This window comes from Motacilla alba, chromosome 6, assembly GCF_015832195.1.
Source record: "Motacilla alba alba isolate MOTALB_02 chromosome 6, Motacilla_alba_V1.0_pri, whole genome shotgun sequence".
NCBI classification, from domain to species: Eukaryota; Metazoa; Chordata; class Aves; order Passeriformes; family Motacillidae; genus Motacilla; species Motacilla alba.
Window position 1 is genome coordinate 4,964,811 of NC_052021.1, and position 26,169 is coordinate 4,990,979.

Sequence of the window (26,169 nt, forward strand, 5' to 3'; positions counted from 1 at the left end):
TTTCATGGCAGGCAGAAAGGAAGAAGGAAGCTTGCCAGAAGCATGGATTTCACCGTAAGGAAGTGACTGGCAGGTGGTTCTGGGGCACAATTATCCTGGATTTATACATTTATCTGGTGTAATCCTCAGTCCTGGCTATGGCACCTATGATTATTTGGCTTCATCTTGTTATTGGTACAAACTTGCTGTGACACTCTGCTCAATCCCAGCAGAAATTTCCCATACATCCATGCACTACAACTGCTCCTGCTTATGGTTTTATTTCAGTACATTTGCATCCTCTGAGAGTTTGGAGCTTTCTTCTTGAAAAATACTTTTAAAATCCATCCCAGCAGCAGCGAACTCAAACATGGGTTGGTTTTGTTTTCCAAGCTGAGTAGATTCTCCCTCTATTCCTTCCAGCTTTCTTCCTTCTCTAACTCTTTCCAAGGAGGCTGCAGATATTTTTTTGTGTGGTGCATTCACCAGCTAAAAGGGAGCCATCACCTTCCCATCAACTCAAGCTTTCCCCTTTACCGGGAGGTTCCAATCCCATCCAACCTGACTTTGGACACTTCCAGGGATCCAGGGGCAGCCACAGCTGCTCTGGGCACCCTGTGCCAGGGCCTGCCCACCCTGCCAGGGAACAACTCCTTCCCAATATCCCATCCATCCCTGCCCTCTAGCAGTGGGAAGCCATTCCCTGTTGTCCTGGCACTCCAGGCCCTTGGAAATAGTCCCTCTTCATGTTTCTTGTTGGCTACTTCAAGTCCTGGATGGCTACAACAAGGTCACCCCAAAACCCAGAGCTTTTCCTACCACTTATTACCATACAGACCTCATGGAGCATTTGCTTCTGCAAGGACACCATGAAAGAGTTCAGTAAAATCAGTACTAAAACATGGCATATTGATAATTTACACTTGAACTAGACACCAGGCCTTGGCTGCCCAGCTGGCAGGGAGGGCTCAAATATCCAACTTCTCCCTTCCCTCCCTCCCTTCTGCCAGAGACCATGTTGTCCTCTTTGCCCCATCCCTGGAAGTGTCCAAGCCTGGGCTGGACAAGGCTTGGAGCAGCCTGGGACAGTGGAAGGTGTCCCTGCCCATGGCAGGGGGGGGGAACAAGATGGCTTTAAAGATCTCTTCCAACCCAAACCAGTCTGGTTTTCTGTGATTCTTTTCCTTTTATAAATCTGTGCTTCCTTTAGGGCTTTAGTACAAACAGCCCTCGTTACTCTCATTTGCTGCTGCTGTACAGTTCCCACCGGTTCCCTGCCTTCCAGCACATCTGTGATGCATCTGTTCCAACAAGAACTCCAGATGTCCAGAGCACACGGATCTCACCACGCTGCCGTAGTTTTCAAGACTTCAAGCATTAGTACAAAAATGTGCATATTTGGTCTTGGTCTGGTTGCTTGGCTGGTCTAATGGGAATAAAATCTTACATCCCACGGCACTTCTTCCTTGTTTTCTACCTGAAGTTAATCAAATTCTACCCTATCCCTGTGTTTCCTCCACAGAAGATGAATTCCCTCAAATTGTTCATTTGTTGAAACCATTCATTCCTCAGGTTCCCTCCAGACTTCTAACCATAAATGCCATTTTGGCTGAAGTGAAATTCATCTGAAACAGCAGCTATTTAAAGGAGACATGAAACTCCATAAAAACCTTGGAGGCACTGCTAAGCTGGTTATTCACCTTCTGCTTCTCACCCTGTTTTATTTGGGAAAACAGACTTCAGGGGGAACATACCACATGTAATCTTTAAGCTATATCAAGCTGGCCAGTAATTTGCCTGGCAACTTTACAGAGCTGAAAAAAGAAAAAAAAATAGGATTGGAAAAGACTTTTAATAAACTGAAATCCAACCAAGAACCAGCACCACCACTGTCACCACTAGTCCATGTCCACAAGTGCCACATCCACAAGTTTTTTGAACACTTCCACGGGGACTCCACCACCTCCCTGAACTGCCCATTGCAATGCTTGACCATTCTCTCCATGTACAAATTTTCCTTTATATCCAATCTGAGCCTCGCGTGGCACAAGTTGAGGCCATTTCCTCTCATCCTATCTCCAGTTTCTTAAGGGAAGAGATCAACCCCATCTGGTTCCACCTTCCTTTCAGAGAGTTAAAGAGCAATAAAGTGTCTCCTCAGATGACAAGGTGGCTGTCTCCTTTAGCAGCCTCATTGATTTTTGGGAGCTCATTAGCAGCAGTTTTAAAGATCTCACAGGTAACTCTCATTCCAGTGTGTCCCACACCCAACACCTCTCACAATTTACCAGGAGAATATTTCCATCAGACAAATCTTGAGCTAACAGTTTCCAAGAAGTAATTTCCAGTTCTCTGCTGGAATAGTGGGTAGGTCAAGCAGTAATTCCCAGATGTCTGCTGGAATAGTGGGTAGGTTGAAAAAAGGCAGCATTTTGAGGCTTGAACCCAAGTCCTTAGTGCCAAACCATCCCATTTCTCTAAGAACAGGGGCTCAGACAACCAGTACAGGCAGCAGCTCCAAAATTGTTCTTCTTCACCTGAAATGATATTTAAACACTGCCATAGACAACATTTTCCCCCATGCTCTTACCAGGAAGAAACAAAATATTTCATGCTGGATCCAATTACGATGCAATCAATTTTAACTGATTCTGCTCTGAGTAGGCATAAATATTTCTCATAAAGGAAGTTAGTATAATTGATTGATTTAGATTAATAGAGAGAGAGTGAACTGTATTACAAGCAGCTGGAAATTAACTTTGTCCTTGCAAGCATGAAACAACACCAAAGGTCTCTCAGCCTTCAGGTATGTACAAATCAGAAAGGAAGAGGAGTTTTTCCAAGAGGGCAGAAAGACCCACTTAGCACAGCAGGGATTTAAAGGCTGCAACACCAACAACTTCCTACTGCCATACTAATGACCTGTCAACTTTGCGTTCCAGACACAGCTCTTGATTTCAGCTGCAGAATGTCCATTTCTGTATTCATGCTCTTGCTTCAAATTCAAAGTCCAAGTTCTCTTTTTTTTTGTTTCCCCCATCATGAATATTATTTTAACATCAAAAAATGTACCACATCCTTTTTTTCCTTTTAATTTTTCTTCCTTTTTGTTTTCCCTCTTTTGGGTATTAATTAATTAAGGTGTTAATTGAATGACCAAAACTGAGGGCTTGCTGACCAAAACCAGGAGTTTTTCCTTGTCTCCAGTTGGAGATTACCTGCAAGAACATGGCTGGAGATGGGGCAGTGTTTTGTTAGGAATCAACACACTTCACTACATGGTTGTCCCTTCCCTGATGACTGGGAAGGTATTCCTTAAGCACCCACAGAAGATGCACCCTCTAACCTCATCTGACCTTCAGCACAGCCTGGATTGCTCCTCAGGGTGAGGAACAGCACCTCAAAGGAACCTCTCAAATTGAGGCTTTGAGAATGGCCCAAAGGATAAAGGAATGAGACAACATCTGTGCTGTAAATGCTTGGAAAGGAGCACCACCCCATGCTGCTTCCTGAGCAGAAGAAGCTCCAGCAATCCTTCACTTTGCTGTTTCCTAATAGCTGGAAGTCCACCTCTGCTCAAAATAAACCCTATTGAAGACTCCTAACATGGAGATCACAAAAGCATTAATGCTCTAGAACGTGTTTGAAAGACTCCCATGTCAGCAAGAGGGAAATCCACCACTGCCTTCAGAAGAACCCTAAATCTGAGAGAACCCCAAACCTCTGTCACTCTGGCTGAAGTAGTGCCAAGGGATGCCACCTCCCAGCTAGTGGAAGAAAAGGGAGAAGAGTCTTCTGCAGGGTCAGCACATAAAATACAGACACGTCCTGGGGTGGACAACTCAACCATCATGGAAATATGCTGGGCTCCAAGAAAGCCATTCCCACTTGGGACTGCCATCAGATTCTATGAAAGCACCAGTTCAGCATTTAGCATTTTTACAAAAAACCCAAAAGCAAAACAAACCAAACAAGAGCCCCAGTGAAAACCATCAAGAAAAAACAATCCCACACCTCAAACCTCAAATTTTTTCCCCTGGTACACATTCTGTGCCACTGTTTGCAGCTCCATCCATCACACCCATGGACTGTCCTGCCCGCTACCTCAGGATATGCCCACTCGTGGCCAGGATACCTGGCACACAGCCCCTGGATCAGACCCTGGGGCTGTTTGGTTCCTCTTTCCCATCAGCTGTAACACCACTGTAACACACTGGCAGCAATTAGTGGTTTCTGGGGATAAATGAGATGAAGCAAGGCCTCACCACAGGGGAATGATGACACCTGCTAAGGTTGTCATGATGTTCTTCACAGAAAAAAAAAAAAAAAAAAAAAAAAAGAAATAAAGTGTTATAGGGGGGTAAATTAGGTTTGCCTCATCAAAAGACTATGATATATTTTCCATTGATTTTAAGGTTACACAGGCACGTAACTCTCAAGGGAGATATCAACCAAAAAAACCCCAAAAAACAAAACAAAACAAAATAATTTGATCAGGCAAAGCAAAGCAAATGTTCCAGAAAGGAGAAGCAACTGAACACAACCAGAGATAGAAATCATAGCTTTTTGTTGGAAAGAACCTTAAAGCCCACCCAGTGCCAATCCCTGCAATGGGCAGGGACACCTTCCACTGTCCCACACTGCTCCAAGCTCTGTCCTGGTCTTGGACACTGCCAGGGATCCAGGGGCAGCCACAGCTGCTCTGGGAAATCTGTGCCAGTGCCCCACCATCCTCATCACAGGGAGCAATTCCTTTCCAGTATCCCTCCTAGCCCTGTCCTCTGGCAGTGGGAACCCATTCCCCCTTGTCCTGTCCCTCCATCCGTTGTCCCAAGTCCCTCTCCATCTTTCTTGTCAGCCCCTTCAGGCCCTGCAAGGCCACAATTTGGTCACCCCAAAGCTTCTCCTCTCCAGGTGAACAATCCCAGCTGTGCCAGCCTTTCCTCCCAGCAGAGCTGCTCCATGCCTCTGCTCATGCTGGTGCCTCCCCTGGGCTCTGTGCAGCAGCTCCAGGTCCCTCCTGTGCTGGCCCCAGGGCTGGGGCAGCTCTGCAGGTGGGGTCTCCCAAATGTGAGACAGAGGGAAAGTTGATAATACCAGAGAAACAAAAGACCTGAGGAGAAACCTGTGACTGACCAAGTCAAGCCCCTGGAAGCAGCTCTAAGATCCTCCATTGTTATGTTTCATAGACAGCCAAAAATCAGAGGGGGTGTAGCAGAACATCTCTGTCCAAAGGACAGAAAGGTCAGAAGCACTGATTATAAAAACATCCATTTTCCAGCAGGAAAAGGTGATTTAAGCCACAAGATGCTGCTGAAACCCTGGTTACTGGCACTGAAACAGAGGACATGCCAAACCAGTGTTGACAGTTCTGTGCCTCTGGTCCCAACACGTGGATGTCTCCTGGAAGAGCCAAGAGTGCTCAGATTGCTTGGCAACAGTCCTGTAACAGGGAAAGCAAACACTGTGCCATTCTTTAATCCCAGTAAATACACACAGCAGTTGGAGGCTGATCCCAGGCAAAACAATGCCAACAGACATAGGAGACCAAATGCTTGCTACAGGAGTATAATACACCTATTAACATGGGACAATGGGGGAAAAAAGTACATGAAATTGGTTATTTGTAATGAAATTACAAGCCTGGAGAGCAGAGGGAATGAAACTTCCTAAGTTTAAATATCCATGGCCTCGTATCACATAAGCTGATTATGAAACTATAAAAATAAGCTGGATGAACATTAAATGGATTAAGAGCGAGTGAGCTGAGGTCTCAAAATGCAGCCAGGAAGAAATCCCTGCATCAGCCACGTGTAAACACACAGATCCAGGCCTGGGAATGGTTTGGAAATCAGTGTCCTGACTGGAAAGGGTCTGGACACCACCTGGATTCTGCAGAGCCCCTCTTTCCTTTAGAGATGAAAAGCCTTGCAGGCTTTGAGTGTCCTCAGGGCAAATACAGAGGCTCACGGCAGGCCCAAGTTTCCTCCAGTACCTCTCTGCATCCCTGTTGGAGGTGGGACATTGTCCAGGAGCACTGACACAGGGTGTAGGTATGTAACCATGGGATAACAAGGGTGTGCCTGGTATTAGCAGAGAATTGGGGGAACACTGGGTGGTCCTGTGGGCCAAAACTCAGAAAGTCAAATTGATCCAAGTCTTAGAGAGGAGTACAGCCCAATGACTATATCCTACAACTTTGATTTCATCCGAAATCCCCTACAACTCCCTTTTTCTGTTTCATCAAGCAGAGGCTGAGGAATGAGATGTCCAGACTTGTGCTGCCTTGAGGTCCCAGGGCAAAAACTGCTTTCACTGTGGAGAACAGCAGCCCTGCAAGCCTGGATTCCCACCACGGGGAGAAGGAAGGCGAGTTTTCTTTCAGAAGGGGAATATTTTTCCTTTAAAAGGGGGATACTTCCTTTACAAGTCAAATATTGTTGGAATCCAAAGTGCAGGGAGCTCTCAGAACTTTGGGCCTGTAAGCCAAAGCTGAGAATCAAACACAGGGCTTGATCTGAGACCTTAGAAAAGGCTTCCAAACTTAGTTGCTAGAAGCGAGAATGTGGATTTGTAGTTTAAAGCAGAGACATGTTAAGCTAAGTAGAGGAAAGTTTAGAGTTTTAGAGTTTAATCTATAGAAAAAAAAAGTAGTTTCAGAGGTAAACAAGGAGCTTAGAATGCAGTGCTGTAGGTTTGTGTTTCATAACATGATTGGCTAAGAAAGCTTACACTATAGCATGGGTCCATAAGATGAAATATTGAAGGATTGGGTCAAAAACATAAATATCCTTGTTGGCAGTGTTTTATTGGTCAATAAATCCTTAAAAGGTCTTGTAACTAGGAGTCTTGTGACCTTCTGAACCATGTGGTGAAGATGTGAGCTGAACTCACCCTTCCTGCCTGTGTAGAAGAAAAATAAATCGCATCATCAAAAATAATTCAGAGGTCCCGCCTTGAATTCTTTCTCAAATCCCCATAAAATATATTCTTTTAGAAGTGGGATATTTAACTTTTCAAGTGCTGTATCAACAATGGGATGGGACTGTTCATTGATTATGATGGTGATGACTGGAAAAATGAACACTGTGAGGTTTCAGCAACTTGATCATTTATTCAGCACTTTTCCTTCTGCACTTCTCAGGCTCATCCCTGCACCCACCTAACAGCTAGGTTTGTATTTTGGCTGGAGCTGGAAGTGTGTTCTGCTTCCCTGAGTCCCTGATGGCTTTGATGGGATGAGGCAGGGAAGGGTGAGAGGCTTAGCTCGACTCACAGCTTTTTCCTTCTTCTCCATTTCTGGGTTTAACCTCACAGACAGCACTCACAACCCAAAATTAACCCTACATCTAAAACTCGGAATACACAGAGCTACTCCACGGATGCTCGTTATGCTTAAAGGCTAATTAGAGCTAATAAAAATAGTATCAAAATGTTCAGGGCTCTGCCTGGCTGCTGAATGAGAAGGATGCTGCAAATCAGTACTGAAGGGAGAGCAAATGTGTGGTTTTAATGTATTTTAATGTTTACTAACCCAGCAGAGACATCTGACACCCACCAGGCATGTTTTCAGATAGCTGAAAATTAACAGAGATCATGGCACTAATTATAAAAACAATTAAACAAAACTGAGGCAGCACATTTTAATTAAAGAATCTTCCCTTTTGTTGTTTTTTTTAATCTATGCCGTGTCATATTTCAACAGTAAAAAAATCCCAACCCAAAGCTCCAATGTGCTGTCAGTTGGGTGAAATTGCCCTTGAAAAAAAGCAGCCACCGTTTCCCATCTGTCTGCAGAATAAAGAATTAATGAAAGGAAACCCTTAGTCAATTTAAAAATAATGAGCCATCAATATGGAGCTGCTTCAGCTCTATCAAACTGAATTAACAACTCATGGTTTATTTTTTTTTTCTTGCCTCTGTCTCCTCTCTTTTTTTTTTTAATCCAGTTGATCCTAAAAGGCAAAAATCCTAAATTTCAAGCTTACCAACCACCCAATTCCTTGTCTGGTTATAACAGGTAAAATTTACTAACTTAATTGTGGCTTAACATTACTAAACCAGGAGTAGAACTTTCCAGCACCTTTTTTTGACACCTGAACTCCAAGCAGGCATCAACCATGTCAAGGACTTGGGCAAAACCTGGCACAAGCAAAGGAAGTGCCTGGAGCAGCTGGCTTATTAGAAATGATTCTAGTAATAGGGATAATTCTAATTGCACCCCAAGTTAAAACAACCTAAACCCCCCAGGTGATGGAGGGAACAGTTCCCTGAGGACCCTGGGCTCCAGGGAAGCACAGCAATCATCCAGAACAGGCTGTGAGCCCACAGGAGGTGTCTGTAATCCTCTCACCCCACACTGAAGCTTGCACAACCCAAGCAGGCAGAACCCCACTCAAAGCTATTTCTATCCAATTTTATCACCTATTTCTCCTCTCCCCCTCCGCGTTGACCCAGTGAGGCCCAACAAAGTTCATATATTTTGAATTAACGATGAAAAACACGTCCTGCCAATCCACCTCCCGTGCTGGCATTTACTGGTGCTCAGGAGCTGTTTGTAATCTTGTATTCTAACCACTATCAATTATCATAAAAAGGTTGAAGTCTTCACCTGCTGTTTGATAAATAATGCATGAGAGGGCTTAACAACAGGCAAGAAATAGCACTGCCAGATCTTTAACACTTAATATCCAACCAGCCCTGGTCCCCAGGGACCTGAATAAAAAGCCTGTGCTCCAGGGGCAGAGCCTGGGCAAAGAAAGGTGCTTTACAAGTGCCTTTTACAGAGTTCCACAGATCAAAACCTGTGGTTTGCCTGAGATGTTGTTAATAAAATAAATGGAATAGCAGGAAGCTGTTTGAACTGGTATCATATGACATTCCAAGGGGGAAAAATAACATCTCAATAACCTGAGAGCTCTGTGAGAACACTGATTAAACAAGGAGGTATTCTTCCATCTTAATGATTCTATGAGCTCTATGGTTCTAGGAATTCTTCCTGTGGAAATACATATTTCATTCCACTGTTACCGAGCTTTTTTATTTAATTTTTTGTCCTTTCTTTTTTTTTTTTTTTTCCTCTTTTTTTTTTTTTTTTTTTTTTTTTTAATAGACAGCATCATCCTTCAGGCCCACCCTCAAGCTATACTACCAAAGAAAAGCAGCAAATCCTTCCCTTTCAGCTCCTCTCAGCCAGAGATCCTTAAAAAACCAGAGCCCCCTGTGGGAAAGGTGGGAGGAGTGAACACCCATGGTGACAACTCACCTTCAGCAGAAATGGTTTCTCACTGCTGAGATTAATTAAGTGCCTGGAGGAGCTTCAGCAGGAGCATTAATGCTGAACAAAAGCATGTAACCAACTCCGTGTGGTCACTTGACAAATGTAACACCTCAAAACATTTTAAGTTGATACTGATGGGATTTGAAAGGGTTCCAACAACCCACGGCAGCCCCTCAGCATCTCATGGCAGGCGGAGGAGACGCAGGGAATCTCTCCCAAAAGCCTGGAGGGATGAGCCCAGCCTGTGGATCCCCAGCAAAGAACTCCCCTGCCCTGCTGCACACACAGCTTAGAGGGAAATGCAGATCCTGGTATGCCCGGGCTGGAAAAATCCAGTGGAACACACCTGAAACCACAAGATTTTTTTTGACCAGAGCTTTGCTTTTACAAGAGGAGTGGGAGAAATGAACTGAAATCCTTCATGGCCACGGGAAGGCAAGGACAAGGGAAGGGGAGGAATGGTTCCGAGGACATTCCCCTTAGAGAGACGGATTCTGGCAGCCCATTGGGGGTGTGAGGTCCCACAGGAAATGGGCTTAATGTATATTCTAGAAAGGTCTATGTATATAGAACAGGCTTAATGTATATTCTTAAAAGGTCTATATATATAGAATAGGCTTAATGTATATTCTAAAAAGGTCAAGGGTGAAAAACAAACACCAGAAAATTCCTTTAGTAAATAAATAACAACAAATGGGCTTTCACTTACCTGATTTAGAAAACCAAACAAAAAACCAAACCTTTTCTTTCCCACAGAAAGCCAAGGGGGAGAACATGAATGTGTAGAAAATTACACCATAAACATCAACCATTTGGTGACCCCCTTTCCTTCCTTCTATCTGATTCCCTCCTTACTATCTGATGAGATATAGTTTACAAAAAAATCTAAACCTAAAAGACAGAAAATTCAAATTTTGCCTCCAATTAGTTCCTAAAGAATATGGAAGAAGGGATATGCCTCTTGTTCTGATACAGCAACCACATCATGGAGTGGTTTGGGTTGGAAAGGACCCCCCCTCTTGTTCCACCCCCTGCCATGGACACCTTCCACTATCCCAGGTTGCTCCAAGCCCCATCCAACCTGGCCTTGGAAACTTCCAGGGCTGGAGAGCCACCCCGGAGACCCAGACAAAGCCAGAAAGGAATTCTCCAGGGATCTCTGGTCTCTGGGGCAAGCCGAGCTAATTTGTGAAAGGGAAATAGATAAGAAGTGACCTTTGACAGGTAGGAAGAGAAACTCACAGGCAACAAAACTCAGAAAGAAATTAGGACATTCAACAGTTAATTGCAGTGAGGGACCATCATTCCCAAAAGAGTCCCCAAAGGGACTCAGTAAGACTTTTGTTTGTAAAAGGAATGAGACAAAGGGGTCAACAGAGGGAGCAACAACAAATCACAGATCATTAATGCTGGATGAGACCTCTGGGACCATTGAGTTCAACTGTCAACTCAGCACTGCCAAGGCCACCACTAGCCCATGTCCCCAAGTGTCACATCCACGTGGCTGTGACATTCCTCCAGGGATGGGTGGATTTGTCACTGCCCTGGGCAGCTGTTCCAGGACTGGAAAACCCTTTCAGGGAAGGAATTTTCCCAATATCCAATCTAAACACTGGTACAGACTGAGGCCGTTTCTCCATGTCCTGTCCTCGCAGCTGGCTGCCTCCTCATGTAAGGGAGTTGAGGAGAGCCAGAAGGGCCCCCGTGGGCTTTCTTCTCCTCATCAGACTTGAGGATTATCCACCAGAAACCCCAGAGAGGGGAAGAATCAGCCCATGGGCCACATCTCAGGCCAGCACTGCGTCCTCTCTCCCAGCCCTTTGTATGCTGGGAGGAACTATTGGAAAGACTTGGATGCATCAAACAGAGGGTGTGGAGCTGCATATGAGGGGAAACAGGATTAGTAACCAAAAAAAAAAAAAAAAAAAAAAAAAGAAAAATAAAAGGAAAAGAAACAACAACTATCAAAACACACAGACATACTTGAAAAGTGAGGTGGCTCTCCCTGCTGCTGCTTTCCTCAGGGATGGCCTTTCTAAAAACTATTAATTTCTTGCATGGAAGATGATTTGTCACAGAACTGCTCTTTTAAACTTCACCCTGTTGTGAAAGCAACAAAATAATAGGCCCAACACGAATGCTCAGCAGTGCATTTCAGAAGCAACATGTGCCAGGCTTTTCATTGGGTTCATAAACCATCCTGAGAAATAAAATTTTATGCCTGGTAGCAGCAATGCATAATTATTCTTCTGAACGGAACTGATATATATTTGGGCAAAAACTTAGTAAAGTATTCACAGATCATGGAATGGTTTGGGTTGGAAAGGAACTCAAAGATTTTGTACTTCCATCCCCCTGCCTTGGGCAGGGACACCTTCCACTGTCCCAGGCTGCTCCAAGCCCCAGTGTCCAGCCTGGCCTTGGGCACTGCCAGGGATCCAGGGGCAGCCACAGCTGCTCTGGGCACCCTGTGCCAGGGCCTGCCCAACCTGCCAGGGAACAATTCCTTCCCAATATCTCATCCATCCCTGCCCTCCAGCAGTGGGAAACCATTCCCCTCCACCCCTTTCCAGCTCTCCTGGAGCCCCTTTGGGCACATGAAGGGGCACTGAGCTCTCCCTGGAGCCTTCTCCTCTCCAGCTGAACAATCCCAGCTGTGCCAGCCTTTCCTCCCAGCAGAGCTGCTCCATGCCTCTGCTCATGCTGGTGCCTCCCCTGGGCTCTGTGCAGCAGCTCCAGGTCCCTCCTGTGCTGGCCCCAGGGCTGGGGCAGCTCTGCAGGTGGGCTCTCACCTGAGCACAGGGGCACAGGGGCAGAATCCCCCCCTCCCCTGCTGCCCACGCTGGGGCTCAGCCCAGGGCACGGGGGGGCTCTGGCTCCCAGCTCTCACCCCCAGCATCCCCAGATCCTTCTCCAGGGCTGCTCAGGTGCTCATCCCCAGCCTGGATCCATCCCAGGATTTGCACTGATCCCAGTGTAGCACCAGCACCTGGCTTGGTTAAACCTCCTGAGATTCTTGCCCCTCTAACAACTCCCCCAAACAGCTCAAGAAAAAAAAAATGGGTTTATCTGAAGGAGAAAATGATCCCTTGGATTGGGGTAATGGTATAACTTAGAGATTGCCAGGAGGTCCAGACTTAATGATTTATTTTAATCAGGCTGTATGTTCCTAAACAATTGTGTCAATAGGATAAAAATGTGGAATAGCAGAGTAATGATGAAAAATGATGCTTGAATAAAGGAGGAAAAATCTCTCAGAGCCATGGAGCAGAACATTTGGCTTGATTAGCATGACTTTGAAAATCTGAAAGGATACAAGGAGCTTTCACATGAGACTGTGTAACAAAATAAACCAACAAATGAAATTTATGTTTGAGTCAAACAGGGCTTTGAAATCCATCATTTATTGAAACATTTAGTGTTCCAAGCACTCTGCTGCTCAAAACAAGCAATAACTTAAGTGTGATCCTTATTAGTGAGTCAAAGTTGGAATAAAGGGAAAAATTCTGATGTTTTGGAGCAATCTGCTTAAATACACAGGGAATATGAGGGAGAAACATATGATCCATGAATTACTAAGCAGTTATCCACCATTTTAAGATCAAAATAAAATTCGTGCAATGAAAGGAAGCTGGGACATGACCACTAGAAAGTAATTTTCCCCCCATGTTTTCTGCTTCCCCTCCCCCTTTTTGTGGGGGAAAGGGTTTGAAGGGTTATGAAAACATCAAGGACAGCTCATTACTCACCTGGTCCAGATCCATGCTCCCAGTGCCACATCCAGGCACACCTTGAAGAATGGGAAATGCAAAGCCATACCTGCTCAGCCAGGTGTGAAAAGGGACTGGGGTTATATCATCACTTTAAATGGAAATTCAGGTGAGGTTTCCTTGGAAGGAAGTAATTCTTTTTCAAAAGCATGCCTGGCTTACAGAAAGCATCTCAGAAAAGTAATGGGAATTTTGTCCTGGGGGACAGACTTCCCAAGATTCTCAGGTGCCTCCTGAAGGGACACAGAATCCCAGGATGGGTCAAGCTGAAAGGAGCACAGTGGGCATCTGGTGGCACCTCCCTGCTCCAGCAGGGCCATCCCAGAGCACAGGGCACAGCGTTGTGTCCAGATGGGTCTGGAATATGCTCAGGGAGGAGACCCCATAGCTTCTCTGGGCATGGACCAGGCTCTGCTCTGCCCAGCAATGGCACCAAAGGAACAGGCAGGAACTGATGCCCAGGAAGTTCCACCTGGACATGAGGATGAACTTCTTCCCTGTGCAGGTGCCACAATGACTCAGCTGCTCACTTTCTGGATCTTCTGTCAATTCCTTATATCCCTTGTGTGCTCCAGAGGGAAGCCGGGAGGGGCTGGACACCTGTGCCTGGACACCATCCTTTGCATCCTGCTCTCTGGATACTGCAAGGGGATTTGTGTGCAAAGCTTCCCTCCTCCAGCACTTCCACATCCCTTTGGCACTGTGAGCTCTCATCTTTAGTGTAGTTTTGTCCATTTTAATCAAACACTTCATTTCCCAACAAGGTAAGGTGGGGAATTCTTTTGCCACAGAAGAGACACAAGGAGACCAGTCTGGGGGCCCGTCACACTGCTGAACATCTTCTCCTGGTGTTAACTGGACTTGGAAAAGAACTGACATGGCTCCAACCATTCAGGTGGGATATTGGAATGAAAATCTTCTCTGTGAGAGTGAGCTGGCTCTGGCACAGGGTGCCCAGAGCAGCTGTGGCTGCCCCTGGATCCCTGACAGTGCCCAAGGCCAGGCTGAATGGGGCTTGGAGCCACCTGGAATAGTGGAAGGTGTCCCTGCCCATGGCAGTGGGTGGGAATAGATGGGCTTTAAGGTCCCTTCAAACCCAAACCAGTCTGGGATTCCTACACAGGACCCAGCTGGGCAAAGGTGAATTTTGAGAGCTGAGCTGGCTCAGCAGAGCCCCAGCAGGTCCAAAAGGCTGATTCCAGATTGAACAGCTCCAGCACACCCAAGAACCAGTACAGCTGGGAATTTTGGAAAGGGAGCACCTGTCCAGAGAGCTCACCAGAGCTGAGAGCAGAAGGACAAATTGATTGTGAGCTGCAGGGCAGGAACTCCATCGTTTGACAAAGAACTCATATAAAAGCCCACTCCTCAGAAAGCAGAGGATCCATTTTCTCTGACATCAGTGTCCACCTTTGCAGGTGGCAGGAGAGGAAAGCTAAGCTCTCAGGACTGGGACAGCTCTGTGAGACTCACTGCCATGGGACAACAGAGCCAGGCTGACCTTCCCTGGGAGCTGGTTGGAGCAGCTTCCCCTAGATTTACCATGAATTGAATTGAATTTCCCCTGCTTTGGGCTCTGCTTTACACTCTATAATTAAAGCCATACCAAAACACTTGGAAAGCACATTGCAGTTCTGGACATCAATCCCAACCATCACCTCCCACTCCCTGAAGCAAAACTGATTTTAAAAAGCCTCAAAATGTACCAAATCCTCTGATTCTTGCACTGCTTTACTGGGACTGTGACAATCAATCAGGAGAAGACAATCAAAGAGCATTGCTACTGAAACAACATTTGCTGTTGCAAAACTATATGGAAGAAATGATCAGGGGAAATATGCAGTTCTTCATTGGCAAAGGTAAATAGACATGCTGGGAATATGAATGGATCACGTACCATAATTTGAATAATTTATTCTGACTACTCAAACTGTCATAGATGAGCTGTTCAGAAAAATTCCAGTCACCCTGAGGAGAATTTCCAGTAAAAAAGGAAATCCCAAACACATTTTGAAAAGGCCTTGGCATTACAGAGCAGAATCGTGATCCACAACAATGACTCCTACCTCAACATGGAGTTAAATTTCTATTTTTTGCCATTGAAACATCTCTCTCTCTCACCCCTGAAGGTAATTCAAGGACCTCTGTTCCACCTCTACCAAGCACACCAATACCAGGTTAGGAAATTTGTCCAGACAGCTGACAGCACAAAAATAAATAAATATTTCTAGCTGTATCCCTATTTTCTACCCTTAAGAATTAATCAGTTTCTAAAATAAGAACTTTTCTCTACTACTTCCACCCTGAATTATCTCCTGCTTTTTGAAACATTCCTTTAAATACATAATTTTTAAAAAAGTAAATGAAAAGGGAGAATTGGAGAGACCTTTAACAACACCTCTGCTTAAGTCCCAACCACTGCTGATGTGCTGATAAATAGAAGTAGAAAAATAAACCAATCCATTTTACAGCTTCCTCAGCCTTTACACATTAGTCCTACACGAAAAACATGAGAATTTAAATCCATGGCATAAAACCAGCATCAGACACCAAATTGATTCATTACTTCCCAATGAAATCCTTAATACCCAAATCTGGAGAGCACATCATTTCGGAACACAAACGAACAAACAGGATGGAATGAAACAAAAATAATTTCCATAAATTTCATCCTCTTTTCCCATCTCATGAATTTATAAATGAAATCAAATTGTCAGGAAAGAAGTGATACTTCCTGGTGAACATTTTGATTGAAGCACCTGCAGGCAGAGTTGAGAAGCAACACCTAAGAGCCAACTGCTGACATGAAAAATGGGGGAAAAACATAAATAGAAGCTAGAAAAAAATTTAAAATATTCCATATTTCATCTCATTGAAGTAATTTATTAGCTTAATATATATTATGGAGGAAATTGTGGACACTTCTTGGACCAGAGCATTTAGAAAAATAAACAAAGTTAGCTACAGTTGGGTCTCTTGATTCCCTGGCCCTGTCACAGCCTTCCCACCCCCAGACAGGGAGGCAGCAGCAGGAAGTCCTTTTGCAAAAGTTCTCCTGGAATCTTCATTGTTGCCAGGGGATTTCTATGGCTTAATTTAACCCCTTTCTCCAAGGCTAATCTGCACACTCCCAAACAGCCCAGGAATGCTCTGAACAACCCAGAACTAGAGCCAGTACTACTCACAGCTCCACAGACTCTGCATTGGAAGGCACCCAAAAGCCCATCCAGTGCCACCCCATCCCGTGGGAAGGGACACCTTCACTGTCCCAGGATGCTCCAAGCCCCATCCAGCCTGGCCTTGGGCACTGCCAGGGATCCAGGGGCAGCCACAGCTGCTCTGGGCACCCTGTGCCAGGGCCTGCCCACCCTGCCAGGGAACAATTCCTTCCCAATATCCCATCCATCCCTGCCCTCTGGCAGTGGGAAGCCATTCCCCCTTGTCCTGTCCCTCTATCCTTTCTACAGAGTCTCTCTCCATGTTTCCTTCAGGCCCTGCAAGGCCACAAATTGGTCACCCCAAAGCTTCTCCTCTCCAGGTGAGCAATGCCAGCTGTGCCAGCCTTTCCTCCCAGCAGAGCTGCTCCATGCCTCTGCTCATGCTGGTGCCTCCCCTGGGCTCTGTGCAGCAGCTCCAGGTGCCTCCTGTGCTGGCCCCAGGGCTGGGGCAGCTCTGCAGGTGGGCTCTCACCTGAGCACAGGGGCACAGGGGCAGAATCCCCCCCTCCCCTGCTGCCCACGCTGGGGCTCAGCCCAGGGCACGGGGGGGTTCTGGCTCCCAGCTCTCACCCCCAGCACCCCCAGGGCCTTCTCCTTTTAGAGTAGCACCCATAGGAAACCCCCAGGCTCCAGATGAGCCCAGGGATGACAGACGGAGCAGAGCTGCCCAGCCCTGTGCCGTGGCACAGTCAGTGTTCAGCCACGTGGGCCACACGAATCAATACAAATCCACTCCTCCTGTTAGAATTTGTCCCGCACATTGCACAAGGGTAACAACTTCTGACAGAAGTTACTCAATCCGGCAGCTATTGGATCTAATGGATCACCTCTCTTCCTATATAAAAACACAAAGCCGGAATAAACTGCACAGAGCGAGGCCTAATTTGAGCAGATGTTATTACACACCTGGGCCTGATTCAGCTCAGATTTGTACTGCTGGCTAATCTAATGTCTTAGACTTGGGAATAATGACCACAGAACAGCATCAGCACCCAGAGATTCAGCAAAACACTGCTGAGAATCATCACCAAAATCTCATCATCTACCTCGACTGCACCCTGAGCTGCAATGGCCAGACTGGGCCTAGACACTCAGCCTAAAAGTGGTCAGATTTCATTCCAAGGTTTATTTATTTGCTGCAGCACCTTAACTTAGATCTGCACACCACATCTCCATTGCCAGACAAACCAGATTCCAGGTTGGTGAAGATAAATTTTGAAAAGGATGGTCAAAAGCTGGTCAAAAACATTCATAAACACATTAGGGAGCCATTAGATTGTCTAAAGATGTGGGGAAAATCTATGTGTGGGCAGGGAGGCATAAAGACAATGGCATGAGCTAGATTAAAAATCAACTGAAGCACTTTCTCCCTGAAAACATTTCACAGGAATAATAACAACATGTAAACCAATAACTTGAATTTTTTCCATTATAGAAACACCACAAAAAATAGTGCACCAAGTAAAAGCAAAATGCAAAGGGTTCTCCAAGTGCCTTTATGGGAAAAATAAGAAAAATCAAGATAAAATCACAGTTTGGCGTCTTTCCACACCTACACATACACTGCAAACTTGGGAAATGCTGTTCTCAGAATCCCTTGAAATGGTAAAACTAAGATGATTTTCCTTCATAAAGCTGATTTTTGAATGATAGGGAGCAATAAGTGAAAGTATTTTTATTTAAAATTAAACTGTGAGATGCTCATGAAGGCAATACAAGAACATAATGGAATCATTTAGGCTGGAAAAGCCCTCCAAGGCTGAAGCACCTTCAAGTCATTAATTCATCTTTCTTCCTGAAACAGGAGGGAAAAGTAGGAAATAAACATCCAGCCACAGCTCTTAAGGAATGCATTTCTTGACAGAGCTGTGCTCAGGCACAGCAACCTTCCAAATTGATTTTACTAAATTACTTCCCCTTAACCAAAATGCTTGGGATAGCAGGACTCTTCCTTCTTTAGGGTTAATCAGTTCAATTCCAGCCCTGGTGGTCACTGAACATTTAATTGAGAAATGAATATTCAGAGGCATCACTCCCAGTCCTCATCAGCACACCTAAACCCACCTCTGGAGGGAGGCTACAGATTTTGTGCCTCTGGGGACATTTTCTTCAATCCCTGTGGATTGTCCCTGAAAACTAAGTTAAACCAGTTTGGACCAGCATGGAAAACATCAATGTAATCACATCCATTCTTCCAGCACTACATTAATAAAACTGAAAATGAATTGGTGCAACAGAATTAGGGGGAAGAAACCCCACAGCTTTGTTTCCTGCATTTTTGTGCCCTATTTTCCATGAGAGCCTCCCCAAAAGGGGTTGTGGAAGGGAAATTGTAGCAGGATCACACATCCTCTGCCTCCCCAGGAAGTCAGGCTGAAGAAAGGTTGCTGCTGAGAGAGCAGGAAGATGAAAAGGTGGAAAAATAATACTTGACCCACCTACAGCCATGAAAGCAGCACTTCCTTGTGTCAGACATCCCTAAGGAACATGGAAGAGAGCAGGAGGTTTTGGGATTTGCTCCCATTATTCATTAGAGCACTCACACCATCATAAGGGAAGCAGGGAGAGAAAAAAAACCCACCAAAATAAAACCAAATCACACCAACACTGACTGATTTTTCTAGGATGGGAAAGAACACAAAGCATTCCTAACTGTGGAAATTTTTGTTCTGGATGGAGCACCAAGATGCCAGCTCCTATTTGTCCTCACATTAGGGAATTCACTTTGGTCTGCTTGTTTCCTCTACCCCAACTTCTGCTTTCTCTTCCAAATTCTAATTGAATCTCTCAATCTTTAAATCTTGCCTTGTAGAAGTCTTTTCCCAAGAGTATACTTTCCATCAAAAACCCTGCCCAACGATCCAAAGCCCTTGGGAATTTCAGGCTGTTCATCTGAAGGGCTGCTCCATATGGAGGCCTCCAAAAACTTGGGGTACACTGACAATGAGAAAGTCTGACCGAGGAATAGGGCTCATTCAGACTTTAAAACAGTTAAAACCAAGCCTCAAATCCAGTAATTAAATAAAAAGAAATCCATGGGCGAAAATAACTCTCTGCCTATAAAAATCATCCAGAAAAATTCAGTTTGGCTGTTAATATGATCTGAAATACTATCACCCAATTCAGTTCAACACAGGGAAAATCATAAAATAATCCATTTATTCCTTAAGAAAGGTCAAGTTCACTCCTTCCAGGACTGCTCACATGAGCACAATTATAATGTAATTTACTATTGTACCTAAATTACTTAATATAAAGAGATATCCATCCCATGGCAGGAAACTGTCAAATCTTAACAACTCTGCTGATCTCAAGAGGATCTTTAAAGGTCAGGCACGGTACCTGTGAGCCTGACTGTGAAAACAAGCAAGAGTTATTTGGGAAAATGTTTTTTATTCTGTGAGATTTGCTGCTCTCTGACTTCCTGTGAATTAGGAATGATTGAGCTCAATGTGCCACGGCACAATGGAACTAAATGTCTATTTCTAAAGAGCAGGATTTTCTGTTTATTGCCAGAAGACAATGACCACATGCACTGATGGAATAAAATGTCCCAGCCATTGTTTTGAGATCTTTATCCCAAACCCTTAGAAAAGCCATTCCAACCTCAACAACAGACCCTTGGAAGTAACAGTGCCATGGAAGAACTAAAATAAGGATGACATTTCACACTCTAAGGGAACTAGAGACTTGTTTGTATAGGCATGAACAAAATTAGGTGGATTTTTATTCCTGCATCTCTTGGAAATCCCAACATAAAGTTTGGTCACTGGAAATGTTAAACACTATGCATTCCTTTGAAATGAGTTGGAAGATGCCTCAAAGAACATCTCATTCCCACTCCCTTGCTGTGGGCAGGGACATCTCCCACTAAATCAGGTGGCTCAAAGCCCTGCCAAGCCTGGCCTTGGACACTTGCAGGGATGGGGAGTCCACAATTTCAACCTCTCTAAAGGCTTTCACAAAGTTTTTTTGATGGCAAAGTTGGTTTGGATTTATTTATAACCCCTTTGCTGTTAGCACAGATTTACTTCTAATGAGTAGGAAGGATGAAAGGCTACAACAGATGAGCTATGGCAGCCAAACCATTTCGGCTGAAGGGGTCAGTCCACCAAAACTGAGCAGCCCACAGCTGGAACACATCAGGATTCAACAGCAGCTTGCCAAGAACCAATACATCCAATTCAAAGAGCACATCCATCTTCATAGCCCTCCTTTGGACACTCCCGACTGCAGGGAAAACCACCCCAGGAGGAGGGAAAAGAGCCTGGTTTTAACAGCCCCCCCAGTACCACAGCTTTTCAGCACACACAGGTGTATTAAAAATTGGTTTATTGAGGAGTTTTACCCATAAGTGCATTTATCCATCTGACCTTGAGCAATTCCAACAAGGAAATCCTCCCAGAATAACAGCAGAGGTTCCACCAGCATCACCAGGCTTTATTCAGCATCTCAAGCACCCATATCTGATAAACCACAACCACACACAGCACAAAAAGAGACCTGGCTTGCAAGGTTAAAAAAAAACCAAAAAGAACAAACCAACCTAAACAGACAGAATATAAAGAGGAAAGAGTAGTAGTAACTTACTCGCAGGAGTAACAGCGGATTGTAACAGGGTAAAGCACTTCATCCCATCAAAGTACACTGCATAAATGCAATGCTCAGACCACAGACTAACAATCTGAAAATTCTCTGATTTGTCAGGAGAATTAAAATAGTGAAAAAAAGGGACATTCATTTTCTTTTGAAATTTCCATGACTACAACCAGGTTCTTCCATTTCAGAGGTGTCCATAAACTCATGTTCTTAAACTTAGAGGGAACCAACAAACAACTTCCCAAAAGCCACGCGGGAAACCCAGAAGACCACATTGTTAACACTCCTTTCATGTTGCAGAGTAAAATTCCAGCTTTACCAAAACAAAACCAAATAATGACCAGAACTTTGTCCTCTGGTACCATCCCAGTGTCTTAAGAAAAATTAAGGTCTGTTTGCCGCAAGGGCCTTTAAGACTGGTTATAAGCAATTTGTGTTATAAATAGCTGTGGGGCACTCACCGTTTCGACTCTCCTCGTCAATGGGAACTATTGTGGCTGGAGGACCTGTTCTGGCCAACTTGCAATCTATAAAGATGAAAAAAAGAGTTATTTCTCACCGAAAGTAGGATCTCCGGGGTTTTGTCGCTGGGGCTTTTTTTTAAAAGTCAGCATATTTGGCATGCTGAAGGCAAGTATTCCCTTAAATGTGATGCAGGTATGAGCTAGAACTGATTGTAAAGTTACACTCACAAAGGTTCAAAACAGAGTTCTTTACTTATCCCTTAACTCAGAGAAACTTTGTAAAGCAAGGGAGGATGTGATGACAAAAGATCTCAGGTATGATCCATATTGAAAACACCTGAACTGCAAAACTGTTATATGGTTTTTCCTCTTCCTTTGCATATCATGAATGCATACACAGAATCATGGAATGGTTTGGCTTGAAAGGGCCTCAAAACTCACCCCTGCCATGGATAGGGACACCTTCCACCATCCCAGGTAGCTCCAAACCGTACCCAGCCTGGCCTTGGACACTGTCAGGGATCCAGGGGCAGCCACAGCTGCTCTGGGCACCCTGTGCCAGGGCCTGCCCACCCTCCCAGGGAAGGACTGTTGTCCCATTCCACCATGAGCCAGTTGGATGGCTACACTAATGAATCTGTTTGTGTTTTGCTCTAGAGATCCCATCAGGAATCTCAATGTGTGTCAGGACACAGGGAATACAATGGCAATTTGACCCAAAGAAATAACAGAGGAATGATTAAAAGGTATAAATCATAATTAAAGCTTCAAAACAGAAACAAACATAATTTGTATTTAATTGCAACAAAAAGGATCTACTTAGTGAATGGATTTTAATAACTCTAAGGAAAACACAAATGAAAAGCAGACGAGCAATGTTCAGGAAGTCATATTTTGGCATCTTACCCTCATATTGCCAGTCTGGAGTCAAAAGTTTAGAGTCATCAATGGAAGCAGAGCAGAATAACGAAAGAAAATAAGTAAGAGTTTGTTGGTTTACTCAAAAGAGAGGTTCAAAGATATCAAGCAGTACATGCAGAGCTAGCAAACGCATAAGTGTAGCCTTAAAATACATAAAAGCATGATCACCACATGTGATGACTGTTTTAGGACCAATCAGGTTTTCTATATTAAACAGCAGAAAACCACTATCCCTTTTAAAGCACATGGAAATAAAAGTTCATTAGGAAGAGCTTTTAATTTTCCAAGAGCATCATTGACTCAGTAAGAAAAGAGACAACCATTCTCCTTCTCAATTCACCACACAAGACTATGTGAGATTGCCTATGATTTTATAGACTTAGAGACTGCTCTGATGCACAGCTCAACCCAACTATATTTGTGTGAAATGATACTTTCAATAAAGTGCTGGGCTCAAAATAGGAAAGAAATACTCAGGCATTACTGGTTTGTTTTGGTTTTTTGGGGTGTATTTTTTACACACAAATCCCAACAGAAAATCATCTGTAAATTAAACAGAAGAACAAACTAAGGTAAATTCTGTTTCTCATCTTATGGTAAAAATTACACATTTGTGGACTTCAAAGGACACAAACTATAGCTCGTTACAGCCTCTAAATTCCCAAAGGGAGACAAAGGGAGGTGAGAACAGCAAAGCATTTGCTCCAATCTCCATTTAGGTGAAGCCCCTACAGGACACCTCTACAACCAAGGGTTTTCCTCCAGCAGCAGCAGCTTTGTATTGCCCCTGATGAGTTCAAGCATCTCATCACCACAGGGAAAGGACTGAGCATGGCATTCCCTGAGCCTGTCCATCCATATGGACAATGATGGAATTCCCAGAGCCCAGGGCACAGCATTGTGTGCCCCCAGCTCTGCCACAGCCCCAGGGAGGAGAGCCCCCAGGCTCTGTGGGCAATCTGCTCAGGGCTGGGCAGTGCCCAGGGAAGAAGTTGTGCCTCCTGGGCAGGGCAATTGCTGGGCTCAGGCCCTGCCCGTGGCTCTGGTGCCATTGCTGGGCTCCGGAGCAGAGCCTGGGCCCTGCTCTGCCCCTCCCTGCACCCAGGGACACCCAGGCCTGAGGGCCCCTCTCAGCTGGGGCTCCTCTGCAGCCTGAGCAGCCCCAGCTCCCTCAGCCTTTCCTGGGCACCCAGATGCTCCAGGCCCTTGCTCAGCTCCAGCAGCTCCTGGCCCTGCTGGCCTCAGCATCCAGAGCTGGCCACAGCACTCCAGAGGAGCCTCCAGGGCTGCCCACAGGGCCACCATCCTTTCCCCTGTACAGATTTGAGGAATACAGGGAGCTGCTCTGGGTGCCCACCACTACACTGGGTTTGTTATCACAGAATCCTTCAGGCTGGAAAAGACCTCCAAGACCACCGAGCCCAACCTGTGACCAAATATTCCCATGCCCATTTCACCACTTCAAAGCACCTTAGGCAATCTAAATAAAATTATTAATGCATGAACTCTGCCTCCCTATTCCATTCATTCTGTTGTATTTATAAGGTGCCCCGTAGCAGGAAGGAATGATGAATCTGACTCCATGTTCTCAGAAGGCTAATTTATCACTTTATGATACTATATTATATTAAAGAATACTGTACTATACTAAAGAATACAGAAAGGAGACAGACAGAAGGCTAGAAAGATACTAATGAAAAACTCGTGACTCCTTCCAGAGTCCCGACACAGCTTGACAGAGATTGGTCATTAAGTTAAAACAATTCACATGAAACCAATGAAAAAACCACCTGTTGGACAAACCATCTCCAAACCACATTCCAAAGCAGCAAAACACAGGAGAAGCAAAAACGCAGGAGAAGCAAACAAGATAATATTTTGTTTTCCTTTTTCTCTGAGGCTTCTCAGCTTCCCAGGAGAAAATCCTGGGCAAAGAGATTTTCCAGAAAATATGACAGTGACATCATTTTTATGTGGTCTACTTTGATACATAACAACTGAAAATTTCCAGTTTGTTTGGGTTTTAAGAATTAAATTAACTATTATTTTAAAGCTTTTTTGTTTTGCAGGCATTAACAGAGCAAATAAATCACCTGGAAAACCACATCTTTCATACCACTGTAGTTTCCTACGAGCACACTGTGTGGGCAGATAAGAAATGTTTGCATTATCTATATGAAATATGGCCTTTTTTTTTTTCCCTGCTCTCATTTTTTTTTCACTGGATAAAATAAACCTTCCAGGGCCATAACAAAACCAACTACAACTTTTTTCCAGAGATGTATGTTCTCATTTTCTAGAGGTTCAGGATTTGGGGAACTGAAGGACCCTTCAACAAACTCTTAATTAGGGCAAAGAAGCTCAACAATAAAAACTTTTACTGCAACTTTGTTCTCAGGAATAGCCCTGCTATACTCCATACAACAGCAACTAGAAAAATTAAAGTAAAAACCAAACTAAATATCCAAATAAAAATCCAAAGCAGGGACAATTTTTAAGTCTAAAAATTGCACATATCTTAATAAAAGAATTATCAACTTTTTTTAAAAAAAAAACACTCCATGAGCTTTTCCCCCATCTTCTCTGTTTCCATGGTATTTTCTCCCTGCTGGGTGCACCAGTGAAAGTTTCAGCCAAATCAGGCAAACTTCTAGTTTATATTCAATTTAAAAAATATCAAAATTACAAGCCAAATCACATTCTCACATTAACTTTTCCCAAAGCTGGTTTCCCATCAGACACACCTGAATTTCCAGAATAATAAACAAAACATTGTACAGTGTATTTAAAAGGAATGTTTAGCATTTAAAAGGAATGACCACTAATCCAATGTGGATCTTGGGAGTCTCAGAGAAAAGGCAGGGCTGCCCACTGAAATACAGCAATTTGCAGAGGATTTATTGCAGGTGTGAGCAGGTGAAGCAAGAAAATTTATCATGAGATAAATTTCAGCGAAGAGAAGAGACTAGAGGAAGAGCCAGAAGTATGGGAGGGGAAAAAACAAACAAGCAGGATGGGAGGAGGAAGCTTCTGGATTACCCCATGGAACCAGTAAGAAATTTGTCAAGAAAACAAGTTTTATTGCATAGATAAAACTTTACAAATTATTTCACATCATTTCACCACGCCAGCGATACCCAAACCTCCTTTTTCAGCCGTTGCCACCTCACCCATCCCTTCTGCAGGAACAAACCTAACAAAGCCACTGAGTCAGTTCCACATCCATCACCAGGCACTGAACAGATAAATGTAGAACTGCAGTCTGGCACAAATCTCCAATTCAGAGACAATAATTTTAACGAAAAACCTTGAAGACAAGCGGTATGTTGTAAATATATGGGGGTCCTTTTTTCTTCTCTCACAAAATATAATCAATAAGCAACGATATGGGTTCAAAAAACCCTAAGCTCAAGCAAGGTGCTTGAGCAGGCACCAGCCAGAGATGGTGGGAATTCCTGGGGACACGATAAAACATCTTTGGACTGAGCCAAGTGCAGAGAAAAGTTATTGCCGTCATCAGGAGGATGGAGAGTCTGTCTTATAAAGATAACAGAAGTTGGAATTTATTTAATCAAGGAAAATGGAAACTCTCTGGAAAATACACTTGGGTAAATTAGCAAGGAGGAAAAATAAGTTCCTTAAGCTAAAGAGCAACACCCATGAGCAGTATCCCTTAGGAAATTGTCCTCAGTGCTGTTACGTGAAAGAGGCTCCATTTTTTTGGAGAATCCCAGAATGTCTGGGCTGGAAGGGACCTTAAAGCCCCCCAGTGCCACCCCTGCCATGGGCAGGGACACCTTCCACTGTCCCAGGCTGCTCCAAGCCCTGTCCAGCCTGGCCTTGGGCACTGCCAGGGATCCAGGGGCAGCCACAGCTGCTCTGGGCACCCTGTGCCAGGGCCTGCCCACCCTCCCAGGGAACAATTCCTAATTCCCAGT

The 26,169-nt window shown here is 44.5% G+C and overlaps 1 protein-coding gene across 16 annotated transcripts in view; it reads right to left on the reverse strand.

Moving 5' to 3' along the window:
• PCDH15 (protocadherin related 15) overlaps positions 1 to 26,169 on the reverse strand; it is a 635,072-nt gene that overhangs the window by 220,505 nt on the left and 388,398 nt on the right. For 12 of the 16 annotated variants that reach the window (XR_005257309.1, XR_005257310.1, XR_005257314.1 and 9 more), the window contains 2 exons: positions 22,217 to 22,231; positions 21,308 to 21,373 (listed from right to left, as the gene is read on the reverse strand). Coding sequence is in view for 4 of the 16 variants with exons in the window: in XM_038140144.1 (XP_037996072.1) it covers positions 21,308 to 21,373; positions 22,217 to 22,231 (81 nt within the window). In the remaining 12 variants the exon portion in view is untranslated. The remainder of the gene's footprint in view (positions 1 to 21,307; positions 21,374 to 22,216; positions 22,232 to 26,169) is intronic. The other 4 variants (XR_005257316.1, XR_005257315.1, XM_038140145.1 and 1 more) reach the window with 1 other exon arrangement.